General features: G+C 38.9%; 2 protein-coding genes across 4 annotated transcripts in view; both read right to left on the bottom strand.

Moving 5' to 3' along the window:
• cemip (cell migration inducing hyaluronidase 1) overlaps nucleotides 1-25,874 on the bottom strand; it is a 215,876-nt gene that overhangs the window by 182,754 nt on the left and 7,248 nt on the right. The window lies entirely within an intron of this gene.
• The window catches only part of LOC140209845 (cell surface hyaluronidase CEMIP2-like), a 90,114-nt gene that overhangs the window by 56,995 nt on the left and 7,245 nt on the right, over nucleotides 1-25,874 (bottom strand). For all 3 annotated transcript variants that reach the window (XM_072278408.1, XM_072278407.1, XM_072278409.1), the window contains exons 6-7: nucleotides 8,482-8,667; nucleotides 5,394-5,563 (exon numbers count right to left, since the gene is read on the bottom strand). In XM_072278408.1, the coding sequence (XP_072134509.1) occupies nucleotides 5,394-5,563; nucleotides 8,482-8,667 (356 nt within the window). The remainder of the gene's footprint in view (nucleotides 1-5,393; nucleotides 5,564-8,481; nucleotides 8,668-25,874) is intronic.

Raw genomic sequence — 25,874 nt, 5'->3', positions numbered from 1 at the left:
ACATTGTCAAGGACTGTACAGGGTAGAATAAATGAACAAAGAGAAAATTTTGACAGATATCGTGAGGCAATTACAGCACAAAGTTGAGTGCAGAAGATGGAAAGTCTTACTAGAAGAGGAATATGTGAAAGCAAGGAGAGTTCATAAGGTACAGGCAGGAGCAATTACTCTAAATTACTACCTTTTCAAAAGTAAAATGAGGGGCATGAATGGTACCAGAACTACAAAAACACAGAAATTTGCCACAGAAGCTAAGGATTGAACAAGATATTTGCATAGTTACAAATTAATGCATTATGTCTCTTCATTGAATATGGGCATGATATAATATACATAAATAAAAATAACTCCAAATTCTGACATGCTAATTTTTCCTTCCACTCTTGCTCTAACCACATCTCCTTGAAGCTGTGAATTGCACTCACTAAGGACCAATCTAGATATCAAATCTGCTGACAAAAACAGTGCCATTATGGTTTGGTGATCCAAACTCTTAAAGCAGAAGTCAAATGTAATTTCTAACTCACTTCCTCCTGAACCATGATATCATCAAACTATTGTCTCCCTGACAATCAATCACCTCATTTTATCACAATCTTCCCCTCATTGCCTCTAACCAGTTTCTCAGTGCCACAGCCTGCTTTTAGCTACTCCCAAAGATTGAAAAGGATATCTGTCCTAGTAGACCTTGTTTCTGAAACATGGTATTGTTTTCCCCTATGCTTTCTGTCATAATTTTGTCACTTATGGGACACCTATAATACTTGCAACTTATACAGATTTCCAGTTCCCAACTAGCCCATCCTCAACATGAGCATGCAATTTCTCTACATCTACTTCCCACAACAGAATTGAGGTCCCTTCACTTCCTCCTTGAACAGTGGTTCAACCAGTCGTCTTCCACCACCACCACTCTTCAACCTGGCTGAACCTGCTTTTAATCCTCCTTCTCCAATCAATTTCTCTATATAATTGGTGTAGCAATGAGATCTTGCATGGATGCAAGCTGGGCTCTTCATTAGAGAGGTGATACAGTTCCAATATTAGTCCTATTCAGGCTACTACCCTCACTTATTCCATTACACCAATAGGAGCTGAAAGGCCAGCTTCTTGCATTATCCACAACTCAAAGGTTTCATTACCTTGTTGTCAATCTCCACTCTGCTCTCACTTTCACATTGTCCATGTCTAACTCTTCCCATTCTTGACAAATATCTCTATTTGGAGAATAGGTTAGCAAGCAATATCTATTATACAACCCAGCAACTTCTAGAAGTGTATATACATCTAGAACTCGAAGACACAGCCTCAAAATTCTGTGAAACAGAAACGCTTTCCCCTGGAATAGTGAAACTAGAATTCTGTCCAGGGAAGCAGTAGAGGCTACCTCATTAAATACATTTAAAACACAGTTAGATAGATTTTTGCATAGCAAGTGAATTAAGGGTTTTGGGAAAAAGGCGGGTAGGTGCAACTGAGTCCATGATCAGGTCAGCCATAATCTTATTAAATGGCAGAGGAAATGGGGAGGGAAACTAGAGGTCCATGAGCCAGTAATCATCAGAGGTTCAGAGGTGTAGAGGGTCAGTAACTTTAAATTCCTGGGTACACTTTCTCAGAGGACCTGCCCTGGACCCATCATATAAATATAATTGCGATGAAAGCATAACAGTGCCTCTTCTTCCTCAGGAGTCAGCGGATGTTTGGCATGTCATCAAAAACCTTGGCAAACTCCTATAGATGTGTGGTGGAAAGTGTGCTAGGGCTGCATTACGGCCTGGTATGGGAACACCAATGACTTTGAGCAGAAAATCCAACAAAAGGTAGTGATTTCAGCCCAGTACATCACAGGTAAACTGTGCCCACTGCGCCCCTCCCCCCCCCCCCCACCATTGAGCATACCTACAAGAAACATTGCCATAGAAAAGCAGCAACCATCATCAAAGATCCTCACCACCCAGGGCATGCTCGCTGCTGCAATTAGGTAGAACAGGTAGAAGATGCAAGTGCTTCAGGACTCACCACTAGATTCAAGATCAGTTACTACCCCTCAAACATGGACTCTTACTATATCTTGTTATTTCATGCTTGTTATTTATTGCTATTTATTATTTGCACAGTTTGTTTACAGTTACTGTTCTATAGATTTGCTAAGTATGTTCACAGGAAAAGAATCTCAGGGTTGTATGTGGTGACACGTATGTACTCTGATAATAAATTTTACTTTGAATGTTGAGCAGGTTCAACAGCTAAATGGCCTACAACAGCTTCATTTCAAGACTTAATAAACTAATTGGCTATTTTAAAATAATATAGTAATTTAGTAATATAGTATAGTAATAGTTACTTTTACAATATTTTATCCCTTAATAAATTTCAATATTTAATTACTTCAATTTGAATTTTCCAGCTGCCATGTTGAGAACCGAACTCTTTGGATCTAAGGCTCAGAGCTATGGTTAACATAATGTCACCATCACTGAAGTGGAAAGCTGATATGTTAATTATCAGCCATGTGTCAATTTATCCCAGGCCAAAGTACTATGCCTTGTATATTTTCCAAATTCTAGTCATGTTATATTTTTTCCATCAGTACAAATTCAGCACAGAACTCAGTCCTTCCCAAAGGATGGAAGAGGATGCTGAAGAGGACAGTGAACAACATGGCATGTCATTGCATCCATCCCCTGCAAACACCATTTCAGATACTAGAACTGAAGATTAGAGGAAATTTAGCACAACAGGTCATCAGAGGGCTGCAGGCATGCAGTATGTCTCACACAGAGCAGCCCAGAGAAATCAGATGAGAAACATGAATAAAACTTTGAGAAGGTTAGTGGGAATGTACAACACAAAAATAATCTTGGCACTGTCCAGCCCATCAGAACATATGCAAGAAAGACCAGAAGCATGGAGGGGTTGACATCAATTATCTTGTAGGATGTTATACGGAGCAAGGAAAATGTCACTTTCACTCTGGAATTAACTACATATCCCTGTGTCTGCCACCAGCAACACAGCAACTGATTGAGCAAGTGTGTGTTTACATGGAGACACGGGCAGAGTCTGAACTCTAAAATGTGAGCCAGCAGCAGGCCCAATGCCAATGTGCTGCTGTTAAGAGAATACAGATGGCTCACTGGAATTCACTGCAATATTCAGGTAATGGACAGCTCTTATTTTGGGAGAACTCTGCACTAGTTGAAAAGCAATGGTTTTAGTGGGCCAAGCCAGGCAAGGAGAAATCCACTTCTTAGTCCTATGGGTATCATGGTGGCAAGTACTCTCAGACTTCATGATGCATGCATTCCCCTGTCTAAAACCAGCTCTCAGCTGATAACGTTGCCAGAGCACCCTAAACAACCCTGTTGCAAAGAGCACTACCAAGGCAGGAGCTCATCTACCACGGACATCTTCACCATTTTGGAAAGCAGGTAGTCTTCCTACAGCTGGTCAACAATCACAAGAGGAGTACTGCATTATATTGATAGGAATGTTAAACCTACATTGACAGTTTGCACATTAGAACTTGTTAAAATAGATTAGAGTCATAGATAAAGTTTCATTTAAAATTTAAATTGTTTTCCCACAAATGAATACCCATTATTATTCATTTGATGACATTTGCTGAATATAACACAATTGTTTAACCTTCACTTTCATTGTGAAAGGCAAATATTTGGCAGAGGATTGAATGGAGATATCCCAAGGAAAAAGACTAATGCATTATCTAGCTTAGACTCATGGTAATCAAAAACACTAGATTAATTCCTTGGAGCATGGACAAAAGTGACATCAGGAGTACAAAAGGTGCCAAGTCATTTGCTTCCATATCAGTAGGAAAGATAGTAACCCAACCAATAAAATGATGGTCAGTATCAGTACAATGACTGTATTGGGGAAGGCACTATCGTCCGCCATTACATAAATTAATAATATCCCCAACTTTTGATACCACCTCCAGGGTCATTCATCAAAAATTTGCTCTCAGAGTTACAATTAAAATTTGATATATTGTACCAGATATGTGCCTTGTGCTGTGCATATCTGCTGGTACTGCGTTTTGCGGGGTGTATGGAGCGTCCAGGGAGGGATAGTATCTCTAGTGAAGAGGCTTGTTGTGTCCATTCTGGGGCAGCTCACTCACCTGGACTCTCAGGTCTCGTCTGTAGTTCCAAGTAGCTGTTTGCATATGATAGCAGCCACACCTCAGTACACCACTTCGATAAATGGGCTAAACCAGGTGAGGGTAGCCAGTAGCTTCATACTTGGGTAGGATAGGGACACCCCTGTCCTAGCACGCAAAGTCAGCTCTGGCGGATTGGACGGATGAGATCAACAGTGAGATCCAATGGCCAGGAAGGTGCTACTGCAGCGCTCCATGGAGAGCGAAGGGCATGACAAGGCACAGAAGATGTCATGGACATTCACTGTAATTAAGGAAGTATTCAATTTGTGACACTTGTTTGTATGACTGGCCTGGATTTCTGAGGTCGAGACAATGGAACTGATTCAGTGCAATGGCTTTTCTACTTCAAAAATTGTCCCACATAGGTTTCCTGTCTTCATCAGACACAATTGACAACCAACTCTGTGTTTTGCACATTGGCCCTGGAGGACGGCTGTTTTGTTTGGCTGTATCCGTGGGTATTCATGAATGGCTGAATGACAATTAAACTTGAACTTGAACAGATTACATCAATCTGGCTGTGCAGGCCACCAGTTTTCTATGAACTCACTGGCTCTACAGCACATTTTGAACCACTATTGTTGAAAGGACAGTCATCATTACTGCATTAAAAAACTGAAAAGTGACTTGAAGGCATTCCCGGGGCTTAGGAGTGAGGGGGGCCGGGGTGGGTGGTGAACTCACTTATCATGTTACATGGCATTCCATTCGAAGATCTCTGTCCAATTGTTTTACTTTTCATTTCATAATGACATAGGAAGCCATTTGATCATGACACAAGTCATTTCAGCTCTCCTAGAATATACTGGTTCACGGAGTAATCACATTTTCCCACTATTTTTCCTCACAACTTATTCTCTCCTCTGAATTCCACTTACAGCATTTAAAAGCAGACAGCAGAAAGCAGCCCTACACTGTTAGTGCCCTCATCACCAGCTGATGACTAGCAAGAAATCAACTGTTCTGGATAAATAACTAACATTAAATTATTCATGTAAAAACCAATAAACACGTTACATCAGAATGCTATAATCAATTGCACTAAATATTTATATTGAACCATAAATTAAAAAAATGATAGCATTTCATACATTGATTCATTTCAAAAAGAGAATCAACCAATAGCAAAGTGCTGAATACTGCAAGTTACTGCATTTCCTCCAATTAATATTATCAGTGTTTTAGAATCTTAAATAACACTTACCTTTATCTGCCCACCAAACGTATCATAGTTGAAAAAATGGCACAAGTTTTGTCCGTAACAGGAGTCCTCCATTTCTCCTTTAATAAGGATGTTTCTTCTTAAAAGTCCAACTTCTGCTCTCATATCTATTCCATCTATAACTTCACCCATGTGAAGATAACGCGGTTTACCTATGATAGCAAATGTGTTTCAGTGAAATAATTTTACCACTAGCAGCTTAAGACATGTATTTGAACAGCACAGAGCAGCTTGTCAAAGGTACAGAAAGCAACTCAAAGTTGATTTGAAGCCATTTATAGCTTTTCAACAGTCTACAATTATAAGAATATTGGAACAGGATTAAGCTATTAAGTCCATTTTCCCTGGAGGCACAGCAACTTCATGGAAATCTAAACTACACAGATTTTTCAAGAGACAGAGGTGCCTAGATCTGCCATCTATTGTCTAATCAAGGATTTATAAAACTGCAGTACAACTTCTAGTGTTATAATCCAGTCCCCTAGAGTTAAATGTCACCCAGAATTTATCAATTACTATTGATTTTCTGCACATACCTATAACATTTTACTGATCCATGTAGTGTTAGAGATAAAAATTGTTCTAAAACACAAGAGAAGATAGCTAATTGACAGAGGCAGTGTTTTAAAGTAATGTGGGTAAAAGTCTAAACCAGAGAATAATTAAGCCAAGAATGAGAAAAAGAGCAATAAAACACTGGATAGAAAGCAAGTGTGTGATCCAAATAAGCATGCTTTAAGCAAAAGCACAGAATAAAAAGCAAAGTGGATGAAATGACTGAAAATTCAATTTGGAGACCAACTGGTGATCATTATCAAGAAGAAGAAATAATAATAACTAAATATATATATATATAAAATGAAAACAGTCTAGCAAAGATTAAAGATTAGCTTTATTTGTCACATGTACATCAAAATATAAAGTGAAATGCATTCATGAGGAAATCTGCAGATGCTGGAGTTTCAAGCAACACACATAAAAGTTGTTGGTGAACGCGGCAGGCCAGGCAGCATCTTTAGGAAGAGCTACAGTTGACATTTCAGGCCAAGACCCTTCGTCAGGACGAACTGAAAGAAGAGCAAGTAAGAGAATCTCTTCCTAGAGAGCAATCTCTTACTTGCTCTTCTTTCAGTTAGTCCTGATGAAGAGTCTCGGCCCGAAATGTCAACTGTACCTCTTCCTAAAGATGCTGCCTGGCCTGCTGCGTTCACCAGCTACTTTTATGTGTGTTGAGTGAAATGCATTGTTTGTGTTAATGACCAATATGGTCTGAGAACATGCTAGTGCAGCCTGCAAGTGTTGCCAGGCATCTGCCACCAATACAGCATCCCCACAATGTACTAATCCTAATCTGTAATTCTTTAAAATATGGGAGAAGACCACAGCACATGGCGAAAACCCATTTGGTCATGGGTGAATGTACAAGTTTCTTACAGACAGTGGCGGAATTGAACCCAGTGCTGAGATAGCATTACGCTAACTGCTATGCTTCTACGCCTGCCCAAGAGGAATCCATTTGGTGATTGAGGAGTGACATTAAGGCAATGGAAGAGCCTGTAACAAGTGGCAAGCAGTCAGTGGTGACTTCAAAGTTAGATCTATTAAATATAAACATGATCCCCCTATCTCTACTTGCTGCTTCATGTCTGTAAACCAATCCATACTAAAATTACCTCGTGACATAACTTTTTGTTAGGCACCTTGTCAAACATCTTCCAGAGGTCCACATACAATACCTGTTTCCCTCTATGCACTTTTGACAAGATTGCCTTAAAAAAAACCACATTTCTCATTCATCACAAACTCCTGCTGACTTGGCGCGATTAGATTATGATTTTCCAAATATGTTACTTCCTTAGTAATTGATTCTAGCATGAACATTTCAAAACGTTCATGCCACCACTCTGGTTTAACCTGGTATAACTGAACAAAGAAGCAATCTGAAAGACTGCCTAATCACTCAGAGTGGAAGCTCAAAGTAGCTGAGCAAAATTGAATCTGAAAATGCACGTTGCTTTGTACGCTTTAAATTCTCAACATGTAGTCAGTTAAAAAGGCAGGAAATAGAATGCATACCACAACTGTCCACAAACACAACTTAAGTAACTCGGACTATTTAAATACACAGAAAAGACAATCTATTGTTTTGATACTGTGACGCCAAACCAAGTTATCAGCCGATTAATGCTGATGAGAGAGATAAGGGAGACAAATGGAGAAACGTTCAAAATTTTAATGAGAGAGGAGAGAGATAACGGAAAAGAAACACAATTCAGAATATTGACAGACCGGTTGCTTTGAACCTGAACTGTTTGAAGTTTGATGGACAGGCGATACCCCAGCAGGGGGATAAAAAGAACAGGTTCGCTAAGGCACGGAACACACACCATGAGATCACAAGATAACGAGACCCTGGAAGAGCGGTGTGCCCCCACAAGTTGGTGAGAGTTTGGAGGTCCAGTTCGCAGGAACCCACCATAGACTCACAGGGTGAAAAGGTACGATCAGCGGGAACCTGGTGTGTGTGTGTCCGCCCTTGCCTGGGTGCCGGGTTCACCGCGGAAAAACAGTCGCATCCAGAACAGAGGGGTCACAGTCGGTGACCACAGCGGGATAGAAGACATAAAAGGGTCCGCCCGAAAGCCAACTGCGAAGAACACTAAAGGTCTGCTTGAATCAAATTTGCATTCCTCTCTCTCTCTCTCTCCAACGGCAGAACAGCGATTACTGCGAACTGCACTAAGCTGAACTGAACTCTGCGTCACTTAAGACTGATCATTTTATCCATAGACTTCGATAGAGCTTGGTTGATTCCTATTACCCTAGTTCTGTGTACATGTGTGTTTTATCATTGCTAACCTGTTGCATTTATATCCTTATGATTAGAGTACTGCGTTACTTATTTCTTTAATAAAACTTTATTAATTTCTAGTAATCCAGACTCCAACTAGTGGTCCATTTCTGCTGGTTTGGCAACCCAGTTACGGGGTACGTAACAGTACAAAGAAGTCTTGCGATAATACTTTGAAAAGAAGTAACCCAAAAAATGTTGCAGATTAATAGTTCTTACCAATTTTAACCTGATAAACATTGCACTCAGGACAGGGAAGGAGATTAAATTCTTCTGCCTGATCCATAGAGTAATCGGTGCTTGCAATGACTATTTGATCACCAGGCAACCAACTTGAGACATCATCCATTAAATTAACAACAACGCCATTCGAGACATCCACTCGAAAGCCACAGTGAGGTATACCTATTGAAGTAATAACATAATGCTATAAAAGGACAGAAGGGATATATTAAAAACAAATCAGATTTGAAAAATAAGTTATATACAGTAATTGCTTTCCTTTAAAGATGGAGAATAGTACAGAGGTATGATCAGGCATAATTTTTTTTTGTATTCCTTTATTTCTCTGCACCACACAGATCTCCAAGTCATCTACATGACACACCTGTTATCATTCTTATCTCCCCAATGTGTTTCTAGTTCTATAACACTATCAGCTCACTGATTTGAAATTATGTCAATTAAATGAACTAAACTGCACATGTTGTGTTTTACAATAATTTTACAGGCATGCTGTTCAATGTTAAACTTAAGTTTCGAATTTTTAGAGATCTGTTGAGATGTAGACAATTGCCTCAGAAATTTCAGTCAAGATCTCCAGAATGAAAATCTAATCTCAAACCTACCTTGTAATCTGAACTAACAATACAAATGCCAGAAAAGTTAATCCTAGACCAATTAACCTTCTAAACACTTGATAAATGGTGGAAAAATTGAAAGAGCAAAATTGCCTGATCATTTCTAGCATGGTCATGAGTGAATTGGAAGGCCATTTCCTGTGATGTAACTTATGACTCTAAGATATCATTCAGTGAAAGTGACAATGTACTAGACTCCACAAGTACTGAGTATTCTGGTCCCATTAACAGGTCCAAACCACTACAGGCAGACAGCAAAATCAGTGGTACACAGGTAGAGATCCTTGAATTGACCACAGACACCATTGTACACATTAAACATGGGAAAGGAAACCTCCTGTATAGGACATGGAACATCACAGCACAGTACAGACCCTTTGGACAATATTTTAGCCTACTCTTAATATCAATCTAAACCTTCCTGACCACATAGCTCTCCATTTTTCTATCATCCATGTGCCTTTCTAAGAGTGTCTTAAATGCTCCTAATGTATCTGCCTCTACCCCTGACCATGTTCAACACATTCACCATTCTGTGTAAAAAAAAATTACTTCTGCCATCCCCCCAGTACTTTCCTTCAATCACCTTAATATTATGCCCTTTGTGTTAGCCATTTCTGCCCTGGGAAAATGTCTCTGGATAGCTACTCAATCTATGCCTCTTATCATCTTGTGTACCTCTATCAAATCACCTCTGATCCTCCTTAGCTCCAGAGAGAAAAGCCCTAGCCTGCTCAACATATCCTCATTAGACACGTTCACCAATCCAGGCAGCATCCTGGTAAATCTCCTCTGAACTCTCCCTAAACTTTCACACCCGTCTTATAATGAGGCAACCAGAACCAAACACAATATTCTAAATGTGGTCCAACCGGGGTTTTATAGAGTTGCAACATTATCTCGCGGTTTGATTGCTATCTACCTTCTTCAAATATTGAACTATTCTAACATGTTGAACAAAATGTAAAAGGAGCGCTAATTGTAGCAAAGGCACTTTGTGTGGGTGACATTATTGTTTACCACGAAAAGTGGATTGATGGCAGACCTATTGAAAAAGACGGCAGAAACTGAATTAGGTACTTGGAAAATACCAATTGCACAGGATAAAGACAACATGCATTTATGAAAATCAAGCTTGAGAATTCTTTTGGAATTTTAGAGACTGGCGCTAGCAGAATAGAAAAGGGTAAACAATTAATATGGTATTTTTGGATTTTCAGAAAGCATTCATTAAGATGCAATAATAAGACAAAATTAGAGCAATTAGAGTGGAATTGGGCATTAACCTTGTGAATGAAAACAAGTGTTGTAATGAACATGTCAATAGGGTCTCTTAGGAATCAGTGCAGGAGCCACAGCTATTCCCAATTTATATTAATGATGAAAAGGGATACAAAATATCGAAGTTTTCTAATGATACAACACTAGGTACCAACATAGACTATGGGGTGGGTACAGAATGGCTTTAAGAGGACTAAAGACAGCCATGATGCAGCAGATGGAATACAATGGGCAAAATACAAGATTGTTCACTTTAGTAGAGAAAAAACAGTTATTTCCTCTCCATGAACTGCACCCCCCCCAGATAATGAGGTATATTGGTATATAGCCTAGAGTCAAAGCTGTCCAGCACAGAAACTAGTCCTTTAACCTATGATGTTTACTTCAACTTCTTTGCCTATTACACTAATCCTAATTGCCCTCATGAAATCAGTTGAGAAGGCAAATCGCAAGTGGCCTTTATTGTAGAAGGCTTTGAGGAAAAGAGCAAACATGTTTTATGGCAATTACATATGGTTCTAGTGAGAATGCACCTGGAATATCAAGTACAGGTTCAGCATATAAATGAAATTGCATTACTGGAACTTCTTTCACCAGTCTGATGAACTCAAGATGCTACAAATGCTAGAAATCATAAATAAAAATATATTACTGGAAATATTCTGCAAGTCAGGCAGCATCTGTGGAACATTCTCTCTTTCCCAGTTTAGATGATCTTCAAACCTGAAATGTTAACTCATGCCACAGACTTCGCCTGTTGTGTTTCCAGTGTTCTGTTTTTATTTCATCAGATTGTTTTTTGATAGTTTACCAGCTTTATTTGCAACATACATTTACATATATTAGGAAATTGCTAAGGTGTTTTGGTGTGACATGCAACAAAATTCAACAATTGTACAAGATAAAGAATTACATAAAAATAAAGTTAGAAGTACAGATATGGAATAAAATGGGCACAAATGCATACTGTAAATACCATCATGTATTCACAATGTAAATAACATTATAAAATATGGTTTAAAATGTTTACAGTGCAGAGACTGAGGTAATGGATAGAGAAAGTTTTGGGGTGCTGACTAGAATGTTTGATAAGATTAACTGCCTAGGGGTAAGAAACATTTAAGATGATGTGAAGTTTTTGATTTAAGAGTCCTATATATAGCGCTTTCTAGAAGGGAGCTTTCGGTAAGGCAGTTTGCTGGGTGTGTAATACCCACAATGAATTTTCCTGCCTGCTTCTCTGTCCTGGACACAAACACGTCCTGCAGTGATGGTAGACTGCAGCCAATGACTCTTTCTGCTGTCCTGATAGTTTGCTATAGTTTTTGTATATCGTAAGAGAACGTTGGACCAAACCAGACAGTATTGGTTGATGTGAGAATGCTCTCTATGACAGTGTAGAATTGCACCTAAGGGCGAACTGATTCCTCGCTGTGGGAGATCAGATCTTCGAGACAGTGGGTGCAGCTGTACGAGGCCACTGCACTCGAGCGATTGCTCTCTCTCAATGGTGAGAGAGAGTTTGCTGCTGATTCTCAAGTCAGGGGAACTTGAAATAAGCAGTGCCGCTGACTGTAATATCGAAACAGCGAGCTTTTGGCTTCTCTTCTTGCTGTAGTAGGAGCGATATCTCTCTCACCCTCATTAATATGAGAGGGGGAGAGAGGGGGAGAGAGGGGGAGAGAGGGGGAGAGAGGGGGAGAGAGGGGGAGAGAGGGGGAGAGAGGGGGAGAGAGGGGGAGAGAGGGGGAGAGAGGGGGAGAGAGGGGGAGAGAGGGACACACACACACACACACACTGAGGGATGAACATTATAACTGATGCGAGTGAAAGTAGCCTGTAGTCATTGAGTCCATTCACCTTTAATTTTTGGGGACTGGAATAATGATTGTTAAACAGATTTGTACAGCTAGCACTGAAGCTGTATAGCTCAACTGCAAGCCTTTTCATCTCCTGAAGAATTTACTTCCATCATTTTAATTATTACTATACAAAGCTAGGGTTGCCAGGTGGGAGTGAAATAGTCCCCAGAGGACATGGATATTCGGCAGGTTGAACATGGAGAACATGAGGTAATCTCATTGAAATAATCAAGATTTTTACTGCTTGAAAAGGTAGAATATTTCCCTTGGATGAGGTGTCTGGATGTAAATGCCTCTTGAAACGAAAATGAAGCTCAGCAAGGTATGACTGGCATGAGGAGGACTCATGCACTGAACAGAGTTCAACATGGGATGTCTCTGAGCCCCTGTAATTTAGTCTACTTAAAGACATAAACTTCTGGATATTAAAAGAATAAAGTGGCCTGAGGTTATCACTAGAAATTGGCACTAAGACCATAAGATACACAGGCAACATACATCATAGGACTCTCATCAAAATTATGGCTGACCTTCCACTTCAGTGCATTTTTCCAGCATGATCATTACCTCTTTCAGTTTTCTTAATGTTCACAGATCTGTTGTCCTGTTGTAATGAGTTTCCACAGGCTGCTGGGATAGAACATTCCTAAAGTTCACCACCTCATCGTAGTCTACATTGAACTCCAGCTGTTCTTTCCTTTTAATGTGACCAAAACTGTTGCAATACTGCAGATACAGCCTCTCTAAAGCCCTATACATTTGGACTAATACTTCCTTACTCTTGTATTCAAATTCTCCAGTTTAAAACAAAAAAGGACTAAGATAATATTTATTTACCTAAGCACTTCCTACAGCCGTATGTTGGCCTTTGGCAACTTGTGTACAAGCACACCTAGATCCCTTTAAACACTGACACTGCCCAATTCTTCACTATTTAAAAATAATCTAGTTTTTTGCAATGCTGTCCAAAATAACTGGCTGTCATAAGACATAAGAAAATAGGAGCAGGAGTAGGCCATCTTATTCCTCAAGCCTGCCACACTATTCATTATGATCATAGTCAGTCTACCTCAAGACTCAACTCTGCCAGATTGCCATAAACCTCAATATTTCAAAAACTGATCGCTTCATTTAAATACCTAAATGAATTAGCCACTACAACTCTCTGGGAAAAGAATACCAGAGATTTGCCTTCTTCTGTGATGGATATTCACTTTCTAGGGCCGAGAGGTTTATTGCAAACCTCAGCTTTCTAGCACAGCAGCATAACCTTTCCGAAGGATCAGACTTGTTTATGACAGTTAAACTTCTAACAAATATTCTTTGCTCAGCTTCCGATTGTAAACAAGAACTAGTTTTCAGTTCTTATTGTAAATTGCCAGCAATACTCAGTCTGTAGTTAAAAGGACAGCTTTGCAATTTTCAGAGCACAGGCTACTAGCCCACAACGGGAGGCTGGCTACTAAGATATGTGCTTTGCAAAGTGAAGTGGCCGTGTTTGCATTTGTCTCGTCTGTATCAGCTACAGTAAAACAATGGAGTTATCTTAAATGGCATACATCAAACCAGGCAACTACAGCTAATTTATTTGCATCTTTGTGAAAGGGATATAGGAAGGTTCCAAACCAGGCATATTTTGTCATTTAGCATATCAAACATGGTCAATAGGTACGATCAATCAATAGTTGGGATACTTGTGTACTCAGAGAATCAGGTGTTGCAACATTAATTTTGGGTGTCTGTGATCTCTTTTCCCAGAAGCTATCAAAACATCTATGTGAAATCCTTTGTTACAGCAAAGGTATCTGAAAACATCACATGCAAATAATATCAACACTTAGCTAAACAGTGTAAATATTATAAAGCACTGGGGAATGTTAGGAATGACAAAGGCAATGATAGAAAGATTTTGCGATGAGAATTCATTCCTCAGCCTTCGGTTCTGCGACAGAAGACTGCTGTATGTTCTCTTAGTTGATTACAATTGCACCTGTGTTTGGAAATCTTTTGTAGTTTGTAGATCTATAGTAATTCAGAAATAATTTATCAATCAGAAATCCTCTGTGTTAAATGTGTTTTGGAATTATTTGTTTAAATTTAAATGCGTATCATTGAAAATAAAATAAACTTGTGATAAACTGGAAGTAACCAAAGAGACTAGACAGGGGAGTAAGCTAGACCTTGAAGAGTAGGTGGATACACTAACTTCCTATAGTGGGGATACTCGTAGATGCTTATTTGGATAGGGCTTAAGATCTTCTTTTGATTTTAGGACTCTGTGGACAGTGTACTGGATACCATCGAATACCTTCTACATGAAGAAGTGTCCACGTACATCAGTTTTCAAAGATCGACCTTTAACTTTGAAGCTCTGTCCCTCTATCCGACATTCTCCTACTCATGAAAACATTGATACTTACCATGCCACGAGCCTTAGGATCTACAGTATGATTCAATAAGATCACTCTGTTATTCTAAATTCTGAAGAACACAGAATCAATCTGTATAGTCTTGAAAGGAAAACCCTCTCATCCCAGGAATTAACCCGTGACTCTTTTTATGGGACTGCCTTCAATGTCACTATATCCTTTCTTAGGCAAGAACACAAAAACTGCAATTCTCTTGAAATGGCCTCACCAACACTCTGTACAATAGCAAAAAAGCTAACTTATTTCTAAACACAAATAATTCTGCAGATGCTGGAAATCCAGAGCAACAAATACAAAATGCAGCTCAGGCAGCATCTATGGAAATGAATAAACAGTCAACATTTCAAATTCAAAAGGCGCTGGCCCCAGGTCTCGACCCGAATTGCGACTGTTTATTCTCCTCTATACATGCTGCTTTACCTGCTGAGTTCCTCCAGCATTTCTAAATGCTGATCTTTTTGAAATAAAGGACAATATATTACTTCCTCTTGACTATCTTTGCTCCTGCTTACTAATTTTTCATGATTCGTGAATGCTTAGATCTCTTTGTATTTCACTCATCCGTCTTTCAATTCCTCTTATCAAAGTGCATTTGATTCTACTTACTACAGTGCAAGACCTCACTTTCACATTAAATTCCACATGCCTTGCTTTTGCCTACTCAGGCAGCTACATCCCACAGTGGTCACAATATGCTCTTCACAACATGCCCTTCCATTTAGTTTTGTGTCATTCTGTCCCCTCCTCAAGTTCATTAATTTAAATAGTGAATAATCAATAACTGATCCCCATGATATTCCATTAGTTATACCCTTCCAACCAGAAAAAGTTCTATTTATTACAACTCTTTTCTAATGCACAACTCATTTTCAATCCATTTTTTTTTTAAATTTTATTTTTATTTGGATAAGGAATTCACAAATATCATGTACTTTTTTCACACATATAACCTTTTCCATTTTTTTATATGTATAAATCTACAATTATTTATACATTCTTAAGTACACATTGAGATGATATAAAAGGAAAATAAACATTTAAGTAGATAATTATGTACTGTGGTAAATCTAACCTATTAGGCTAAGTAATGGAATTAGTTGTTAAGAAAAATGGTAATAATAGTTTCCATATAACCCTTCTGGACCATTTCCACTGGTCCAAGATGTTGTATATAAGCCTATGTATCAACCATTGTAGGTGTTTATATCCTAATTTGTTCATGCTTGCTCCTGCCCGCAGACATAATTATCCAATCCCTATGTACTTATTTACTTAATTTTTTCATTTTTTTATCCCTTTCCCAAATCTTTCCCTTTACTTGTGTTAATTCTCTATTTTCCAAAAGAAAACAAAAAAAAACAAACATTTAGACTAGGGGTGCTTACTTTAGCAATATTACTGTGTTGATGAGAAGAGCAGTATAAATCATTAGGAGAGTCATCTAAAGTCTGCTCGCATTGGGGTTATATATTCAATCCATTTATTCCAGATTTGATAAAATTTTTCTTTTTGAGTTCTCAGGGAGTAAATCAACTTTTCCATTTTAAATATTTCCAAGATAATTTCGTACCAATCTTCTAATGTAGGTGGTATTGGATTTAGCCATTTTCTAGTGATTGATTTCTTACTTGCTGCTAAGAGGGCCTGCAGCAACTTTATATCTTCCTTCTGTTCAAGAAACAATACATGCCCCAAATAGAACGTCTCAAAGTTCAGAGGTATCTGGGACCTAAGTACCTTAACTAATGTTCTATGAATACCTTCCCAAAATAGACTTAATTTAGGGCAATCCCAAAAAATATGAAAATGATTTGCCTCTTTGGAGCCGCACCTTCTCCAACACATCACATTTGTATCTTTATATTTTTCCTGATATGGGGTCTTGAAGTATCTTATAATGTTTTTCCAACAATGTTCTCTCCAAGTCAAAGAATTAGTCAAGGACCATTGAAAGCTGTAGATTTTCTCCCAAGCCTCCTTTGAAAGTACCAAACCCGCTTCTTTCTCCCACTTCTCTTTAATATACAGTGTATTTACATTTTTAGCATGGGAGAGTGCATTATATAATCGAGAAACTGATTTACTAGGTATTGCACTACAAGCCGAATTCAGAATCTTGAAAAATTCTAATTCTACTGTTGATAGGTCTGTATATCTACAACTCTGGTTAACATAGTTTCGTACTTGAAGGTACCTAAAAAAGTCATTATGTTCTAGGCCATGTTTGACCTGCAGGATTTGGAAACTTTGTAATACTCTTTTATCTATAAATGAGAGGTAGGTTGTAAGACCTTTCTTTATCCATAGCTCAAATCTTTTATCTCCTCTGTTGGGAAGGAATTTGGTATCATATGCACACCATCTAAAGAGTTTTAACATGTTATTAATTCCACATGAATTAACCACCTGCCATACTTTTAATGTAAGATTTATCCAAGCGTTTTTAAATTTTTCCAACTGGGCCATCAATCCTTTGTCAGCTATTGAGGCCTGAAGAGGAAAACTGTCAACTAATCCAAATTCTATTTCCTTCCATCTAGCCTTATATTCCCTATTACACCAATATAACAGAGGGGTTATCTGTGAGGCATAAAAATAATTTCTCAGACAAGGAAGAACCATACCTCCTCCTTCCTTCCCTAACTGTAAGGTGTTATATCGACTTCTAGGTTTCTTTCCTTGCCAAATGAAGCAGGAAATCCATTTGTCCCATTCCCTGAATTGATTATCATCCACCTCCACCGGTAAAGTACAGAAAAGATACAATAACCGAGGAAGAATATTCATTTTTATAGTATTCATCCTTGAATTTAAACTTAAAAATGGGATAAGATTCCATCTATGCATATCTGCTTTTATCTCTGAGATTAATGGCCCATAATTTACCTGTGACAGTGTTGAAAGATCCTTCGGCAGGGTTATTCCTAAATATTTTAATGATTTAGCTTCCCACTTAAGATCATATGTATCCTGCAATTTTTTGGATGGTGTATAATTTGGGGAGATAACCTGCGTTTTCTTTACATTTATTTTATAACCTGATATTTTCCCAAAGTCATCCAACAGTGTAAACAATCCTATAGATGATTTTTCTGGTTCACTCAGATAGACCAAAACATGATCTGCGAATAACGCCACTTTCTGTTCAATCCCTGCCACCTTGATACCTTTTACGATTTCGCTCTGTCTTATTAGTTGGGCAAGCGGTTCAATATATAGCGCAAAAAGGAGAGGAGAAATTGGGCATCCCTATCTAGTGCCTCTCTCTAAGATGAAGGAGTCAGAGAGGTCCCCATTTATCTTAATTCGGGCTGTAGGGCTGTCATATAGAGACTGAATTACTTTAATAAACTTTTCTTGGAAGCCAAATCTTCCTAACACTCTGTATAAGAATGCCCAACTAACCGAATCAAAAGCTTTCTCAGCGGCTAATCCTACTACCATTGTCTCTGTCTCGTTCTTATTAACCTGTTCTAATATGTGCAGAGTTCTCCTTATGTTGTCCTGTGTTTGTCTTTGTTGAATAAATCCAGTCTGGTCTAAGTGGATTAGACCAGGTAAAAGCTTTTCCAATCTGCGCGCTAATATAGATGTAAATAGTTTGTAATCTAAATTAAGAACACTAATTGGCCGATAATTGCCACATTCTAGTTTATCTTTACCCTCTTTAGGAATAACTGAAATAATCGCTTCTCTCCAGGAAGGTGGAGTTTCTCCTCTCTGCAAGATCCAATTAAAGGTGTTAAGTAGTAATGGGGCTAACTGTGTCTTCAGGGACTTGTACCACTCTGAGGTAAACCCATCAGAACCCGGGGATTTTCCAGCCTTTAACCTAGAGATGGCCACGTTCAGTTCTTTGACAGTTACTGGTTCTAATAAACTTTCATTTTGTAAATCTGTAAGTTTAGGTAGATCTAAAAAATTCAATACACTGTCTATATAGGGCTCATTGGGGGCCCGGGGTTGGGAGTACAGCTCTCGATAATATGTTTCAAAACTCTCTTGAATTTTCCCTATGGTACTCTCCACAAGCTTTGTCTTTGGATTCTTTATTTTATGAATTGTATTGTCTGCTTGTTGTTTTCATAATTTATATGCTAATAATCTAGCTGATTTACCTCCTACTTCATAATTCTTTTGTCTCAGGTAAAGAAAATTCCTTTGAGTTTCCAACGTATAAATATCGTCAATTTCACTTTGCAATTTCCTAATTTCCTGTTTTCGATTTGAATTACTTTTGTTGCTATCTACAACTTGAAGTTGTTTTAATTTTCCTTGAAGGTCTGCTAATTTTTGTGCATTGATTTTTTTCATGTGAGTGGTAATGGAAATAATTTTCCCTCTCAGTACAGCTTTCAATGTATCCCATAAGGTGATGTTTCTCCCGTGTCATTAAGGTCCAGATATTCTTTGATTTCTCCCCTTAATCTCTCCATTACTTTCGGGTTATTGAGTATATGTGAGTTTAGCCTCCATAGTGTTTTCCTCATTTTCCTTTCCAGGATTAGAGACATAGAGACGGGGCTATGATCCGACAGATCAATTGTTGCAATATTACAGTTTTTTATCCTGAGTCTATCTGTATTAAAGATAAAGAAATAGTCTATCCTTGAATAGGCTGAATGAGGGAAAGAGTAATATGTATAATCTTTACTAGTAGGGTGTAATTCCCTCCAGACATCTATAATTCCCAACTCCTCCATCAATGAATTCACTTTCCGAGTCAGAGGTTTATTCTGAGTAACTATTCTTGAAGAATCTAATATAGGATTTAATCTAATATTAAAATCCCCTCCACAAATTACTACCCCTTGAGAACTGACCATTAGGTCAAAAATGTGTCTATAAAATGACCATTCACAACCTGGAGGAGCATAAACATTCAGCAATGTTATTTCTGTACCTTCTATTCTTGCTGTGATTTTTACGAACCGTCCTTCTTTGTCTCTAGTCTCTGAAATATGTTCATAATTAAGAGTACTTGATATTAAAGTAGCTACCCTTTTTTTGTGACTCAATTTATATGATGAATAAAATACATGCTTAAAGCCCATTCTTTTTAATTTTCCATGTTCAGATTGGCTCATATGTGTTTCCTGGAGGAAAGCTATTTGTGCCCTCTCTTTTTTCAATTTAGACATAATCTTATTTCTTTTAATTGGATTCAAAACCCCATTAACATTATAGGAAATTATTTTTACCAATTCAGTTTGCATTTTTCTCTAGTAGAAAAAAACTCTCCTTTTCTAACCAAACAGTAAGCAATCCCTTCTCAACAGTAAACCAAGACATATAACCACACCCTAGACATTTTTGAACGTGCAACATTTGAAAATTTTTCCCGACTTCCCACAGTGAGGCCTGGGCACCGACCCGCCTCAGTTCAGAGGGATAACCTCTATCTTCACCCTGTGTTAGAGGGCCCTCAGCAGTTTGAATAATCATAGAGAATTTTCTCCTATTTATGTCTCGACCATATTGCTATCATTCAAGTTATTCTGTCTAGTTTATTTTCAGTTACCAGTTTTCATTTTACCTTTAAGTCCGATTTACTCTTTTCAGTCACTTCTCTTAATTAATCTGTGTTCTCTGTACATTCGCGTCTGAATATTTGCAGCTTTTCCTTGTAGTTTGACACTCTGGTTCGTGTGGAGCGTCCTCGCCCCACTAACTGCCACGACTTCTGCCGAATCCTCTCCAGTAGCGACTCCGGTTGGGTGATAACTTTAATAGGTAGTCCCCGGTCCGCCAGGTCCAATGTTGCCTCCTCCACCATAGCGTAAGTTTTTGTCCCTTCGTCGTAAAAGACTCTCAGCCGAGCTGGATACAGGGTCTGGAATCTGATGTTGTTTTCCTTCAGGACTCTCCGTGTTTCCGTATATTCCTTCCGTCTGACAAGAATCCCCGGTGCGTAGTCGTGGTCTAAACTGATTTTACAGTTGTTCCACATGAAACCTTTCTTTTGCCATGCCCTTTTAAGCACCTCTTCCTTAGTTCTGTAACTGAGAAATCTGACCAGAATCGATCTGGGCTGGGCACCTGCTGGAGGCTGTGGTGCCAACGCGCGGTGAGCTCTTTCTATCTGTAGGTCTTTTGCGGCCGGTATATCAAGGTTCCCTCTAAGTAGCTTCTCCACGAAGGGAATCATCAACCCGGGTTTACCTTCAGTTCCTTCGGGAACTCCGTAAATCCTCACATTTTCCCTTCTCGAGCAGCCTTCTTGATCTATTAGTTTCCACTGGAGCTGGTCTTGCAGCTTCAGCATTTCTGCTATCACCTCCTCTGCGTTTTGTAGCTTCTCTTCAATTCCAACAATCCTCGCTTCGGCTTCATCTATCTGCGAGTTAGTTTTTACTATTTCTCCTTTAATATCTTCCAGCTGTTTGCTGTTATCTTGTCGGAACTTGCGAATCCCTCCGAGAATCAAGGACAGAGTCACCGATTCCTCCTCATTATCTCCGTCCTGGCTTGCCGTGGGGGAGCTAGGCCCGTCGCCTTGCTGCACTCTTTATGTTTATCAGCCTTTGGAGCGGACTTTTTAATCTTGTTCTTAGACATCATCCTTGCCCCTTTTATTAATATAGTTATGCAATATTAAGTATTTGTCTAAATTCGATTATGGGGCAGTTTACCTTCTTTTTTGTCGAGAGACCTTTTCCTTACGCCGCCATTCCCTTGATGACCCGGAAGTCCTCCTCAATCCATTTTTAATTCAAGAACTAGCCTTTTATGTAGAACCTTATCAGATGTCTTTAGAAGTTCAACTACGTTTGTACATCACATCCACTGGTTACCCTCTACCTACCCTGCTTGTTCCCTTCTCAAAGGACCAAATGAAATTTGTCAAACATGATTCATCTTTCGCAAAACCATTTTGATTTGATTGGATTAAGGCTTTTCTAAATTATTAGCCATGTCTTTGATTATTGATCCTAGCATCTTACCAACAATAGATGCTATACAATCCTATCTTTAGGCTTCCTCCATTCTTGAACAGATGAATCACATTTAGTGCAACACACATAAAATGCTGGAAGAACTCACAGGCCAAACAGCATCTATGGAAAAGAGTAAACAGTCGCAGTTTCGGGCCAAGGCCCTTAATGCAGCATTTTATGCATGCCATGGATTTCCAGCATCCGCAGATATTGTCGTGTTTGTGAATCACATTTAATGTTTTCCAATTTATTAATATCGTCCCAGGAATTGACAAAGTTTTGAAAAACTTCAAACAGACAGTTCTACAACCAATTCCATCAGATCCTGGTGACTTATTTACCTTTAGTCCTGTCAGTTTTTCTATTACGTAGACCCTTATGATTTGGAATTTTATAAATACAGTGGATTTTGGTTAATTGGGACACATCAAGACCAGTATATTTTGGCCCAAATAAGCTGCTGCCCAACTTAGCTAAAGTTTCGTGAAAATGGCCAAAAAGAGAAACAACTATTTAACTGAGGAACAGATTATTTAAATGAAATACAAAATAAATCAGAACACCATCAATACAATTGCAGTACTCTAAAAATGTGTATAGCTCCTAATAGTTATCAACAGAGGAATTCAGCATATGCTGCCACGTCCTTTTGATTAGCTACAAATGAATAAAATCAGCACAGACACCTCATGTAGATAATGGAATGTCTTCATACAATTCTAGCGATGATAGCACCCTTGAAATCTTCATTTTCATTACAATAATCAAGATGATTATCAATACCTTCAAGTTCTTTGTAGTTCCCTTGTTGAAATAGTGAAATAGTTTCATTTTCATTACAGGCTGCTTCTGGCATTGCCAAGCCTGAATGCTTGAATCTGCAGTGAGCAAAACAGTTCTGACTTACTGCTTACTTCTCGCCAATTATCAGTGAGGGAAATCACTGCTTTTTGAACAGAAACACATAACTGACACTATTTAAAAACTGTTCACTCTAAACAGTGTTGAGCTTAACGGCAACACAAGGACACTAGCCAGAAACTGTTTGGCAGCAGTCTCCTGTCACAAATGGCATAGTGTCCTAAATAAGTGAAGAAGATCACAGCTATTTTTTGATTAGTTTTTGTTCTTTGAGAGTTGGCCCAAAAATACTGTTGTCCCGATTAACCAATGGTCCAATTAATTGGAATCCACTGTACGACCATGCTATTTTAAACTAGCCCAACTGATATCATTGGGATATTTGCCGTATCATCCATAGTGTAAACAATGCAAGAAAACAAAAGACAGTTTAATGTGTCCGGCGTTTCCTATTCCCTCTTTTTTCCTTGCTATTCATCCCCCAGCCTCATTCTCCAAAGGTCCCATAATGAACTCAGCCATTCTTCCATTTTATATAGTCAAAGAAAGTTAGTATTAACATTACATGAGTTTTTCTATTTCCCTGGTCACACTAACAATTGTGTGTCACCATCTATGATAGATCTATTTATCTATTAACTGTCTATGCATCTAGTCACAAATGTTTTGTGCACTTAAATAAAGAGCTTTAAGGTTTGAATGTTTTATTTTACAGATCTTCTTCATTACTCTGGATTCAGTCATTGCTGCATTGCTTAAAATTTCTGTTCCTTCCTACCACATTTCGCTTCCCATTCAAAGTAAATTTGTTATCAAAGTACATATATGTCACTATATACAACTATGAAATTCATTTTCTTTGGGCATACTCAATAAATCCAATAACCATAAATAGAATCAATGAAAGACCACACCAACTGGACATAGAACAAACAGTGTAATTACAAAACAAAGAAATAACAATAATAATAAATAATTATGCAATAAGTAAAGAACATGAGATGAAGAGTCTTTGAAACTGTCTCTATAGGTTCTGGGAACATTTCAGTGATGGGGCAAGTAAAGTTGAGTGAAGATTATCCCCTTTCATTCAAGAGCCTGAAGAATGAGGGGTAATAACTGTTCCTGAACCTGGTGGCGTGAATCCTGAGGCTCCTGTACCTTCTTCCTAATGGCAACAGCAAGAAAGGAGCATGACCTAGATGATGAGGGTCCCTGATAATGGATGCTGCTTTCCTGCAACAATGCTCTGTGTAGATGTGCTCAATGGTGGGGAGGGCTTTACCCATGATGGACTGGGCCACATCCACTACTTTTTGCAAGATTTTTCTTTCAACAGCATTGGTGTTTCCATACAGGCTGTAATACAGCCAGACAATATATTCTCCACCACACATTTATTGGAGTTTTTCAAAGTTTGTCATGCCAAATCTTTGCAATCTCCTAAGGAAGCAGAGGTGCTGTTGTGCTTTCTTCGTAATTGTATTTACATCTGCAGTGATAACACTGAGGGATTTAAAGTAGCTCTCTCCACCTCTGATTCTCTGATGAGGACTGGTCCATAGACCTCTGGTTTCCTTCTCCTGAAGTAAAAAAAACAAATCAGCTCCTTGGTCTTCACAAACACGAGAAAATCTGCAGATGCTGGAAATTCAAGCAACACAAAAATGCTGGTGGAACGCAGCAGGCCAGGCAGCATTTATAGGAAGTAGTACAGTCCATGTTTCGCCGATGAAGGATCTTGGCCTGAGCTGCCTGGCCTGCTGCGTTCCACTAGCATTTTGTGTGTGTAGCTCCTTGGTCTTGTTGACATTGAGTAAGAAGTTATTGTGGAGGCATCACTCAGCAAGATTTTTAACCTCCCTCCTATATGCTGATTTATCACCTCTTTTGATTCAGCCTGCGACAGTGGTGTCATCAGCAAACTTGATTATGGCATTGGAACTGTGCTTAGCCACAGTCATAAATGTAAAGAGAGTAGGGCAAGGGGCTGAGCACACAGCCTTGTGGTGATGGAGGTTGTGGAGATGTTGTTTCCAATTCAAACTGACTGGGTTCTGGAAGTGAGGAAATCAAGGATCCAATTGCACAAGGATGTATTGAGGCCAAGGTCTTGAAGCACTGAGGCTAAGACCGTGGGCCTGTTCTGGTCTCTATGTCTGAGGACTTGTTCTAAATGCTATTTGTTTACTTTTATCATTTGCACCATTTGTTTTCTTTCTCTCTCTCCCTCTCTGCACATTGGGTATTTGTTGGGTTTTTTTTATGGGTTCTTTTCAGTTTCTTGTTCTGTGGCTGCTTGTAAGAAGACGAATCTCAAAGTTATATAATGTATACATACTTTGATAATAAATGTACTTTGAACTTTGAGGAGATGATAGTACTGAATGCCAAGCTGTAGTCGATAAAGAACATACTGATGTTTGCATCTTTGCTGTCCAGATGTGCCAGAGTTGAATGAGGAGGCAATGAGATGGCATCTGCTGTGGATCTGTTGTGCCGATAAGCAAATTAGAGTGGTTTTTCTTTCTTTTCTTTTTCCAATTTTTTTATTGATTTCTAGGATCTTCTCAGACAGGAGTCGATATGTTTCATCACCAGCCTTTCAAAACGCTTCGTCACTGTGGATGCAAGTGCTACTGAATGATAGTCATTGAAGCAGGTTACCATATTCTTCTGAGGCACCAGTATAATTGAAGCCTGCTTGAAGCAGGTGGGTTCCTCAGACTGTCAAAGTGAGTGGTTAAAACTTTCAGTGAACACTCCAGCCAGTTGATCAGCACAGGTGTTTACTTCTTGACTAGGTACTCCATTTGAGCCAGATGCTTTCTTTGGGTTTACTCCCCTGAAAGCTGCTCACATGTTGGCCTCAGACAGGAAATTACAGGATCATGGGGGCTGTGGGAGTTAGTGATGGTTCCTCCGTGTTTTGACGGTCAAAGCAAGCAGAGAAGCCATTGAGCTCATCTGGAAATGAAGCCCTGTGGTTTACTATGTCGCTTGATTTAACTTCATAAGAGATGATAGCATTCAAGCCCAGACACAATTGTTGAGCATCCTTCATTAATTCAAATATAGCCTGGAATTGCCGTATCACCTGTAAGATGGCTTTCCAGAGTCCACACTGTTCTCCCCTTCCTGTGCCATTGCTCTTTCATTTCTTTTTGGATTTGTTAAACATCACTCTGGAGCTCCCCTCCCTTCCAATGATTTGAATGATTTACTCCTGCTTTTACCTGGAGTATTTGTAAATAATCCCACTCCTAAGCCTGCTCTCCATTCAACAAGATCACGTCTCTGTCTCTGGAGACAGCTTATCTACTGATGTCTACTACAAGCCTACAGACTCTCATAGCTACCTGGACTATTTCTCTTCCCACC

The sequence above is a fragment of the Mobula birostris genome, chromosome 14, assembly GCF_030028105.1.
Source record: "Mobula birostris isolate sMobBir1 chromosome 14, sMobBir1.hap1, whole genome shotgun sequence".
Taxonomy (NCBI): domain Eukaryota; kingdom Metazoa; phylum Chordata; class Chondrichthyes; order Myliobatiformes; family Myliobatidae; genus Mobula; species Mobula birostris.
This window is presented reverse-complemented; position numbering and strand designations above follow the sequence as displayed.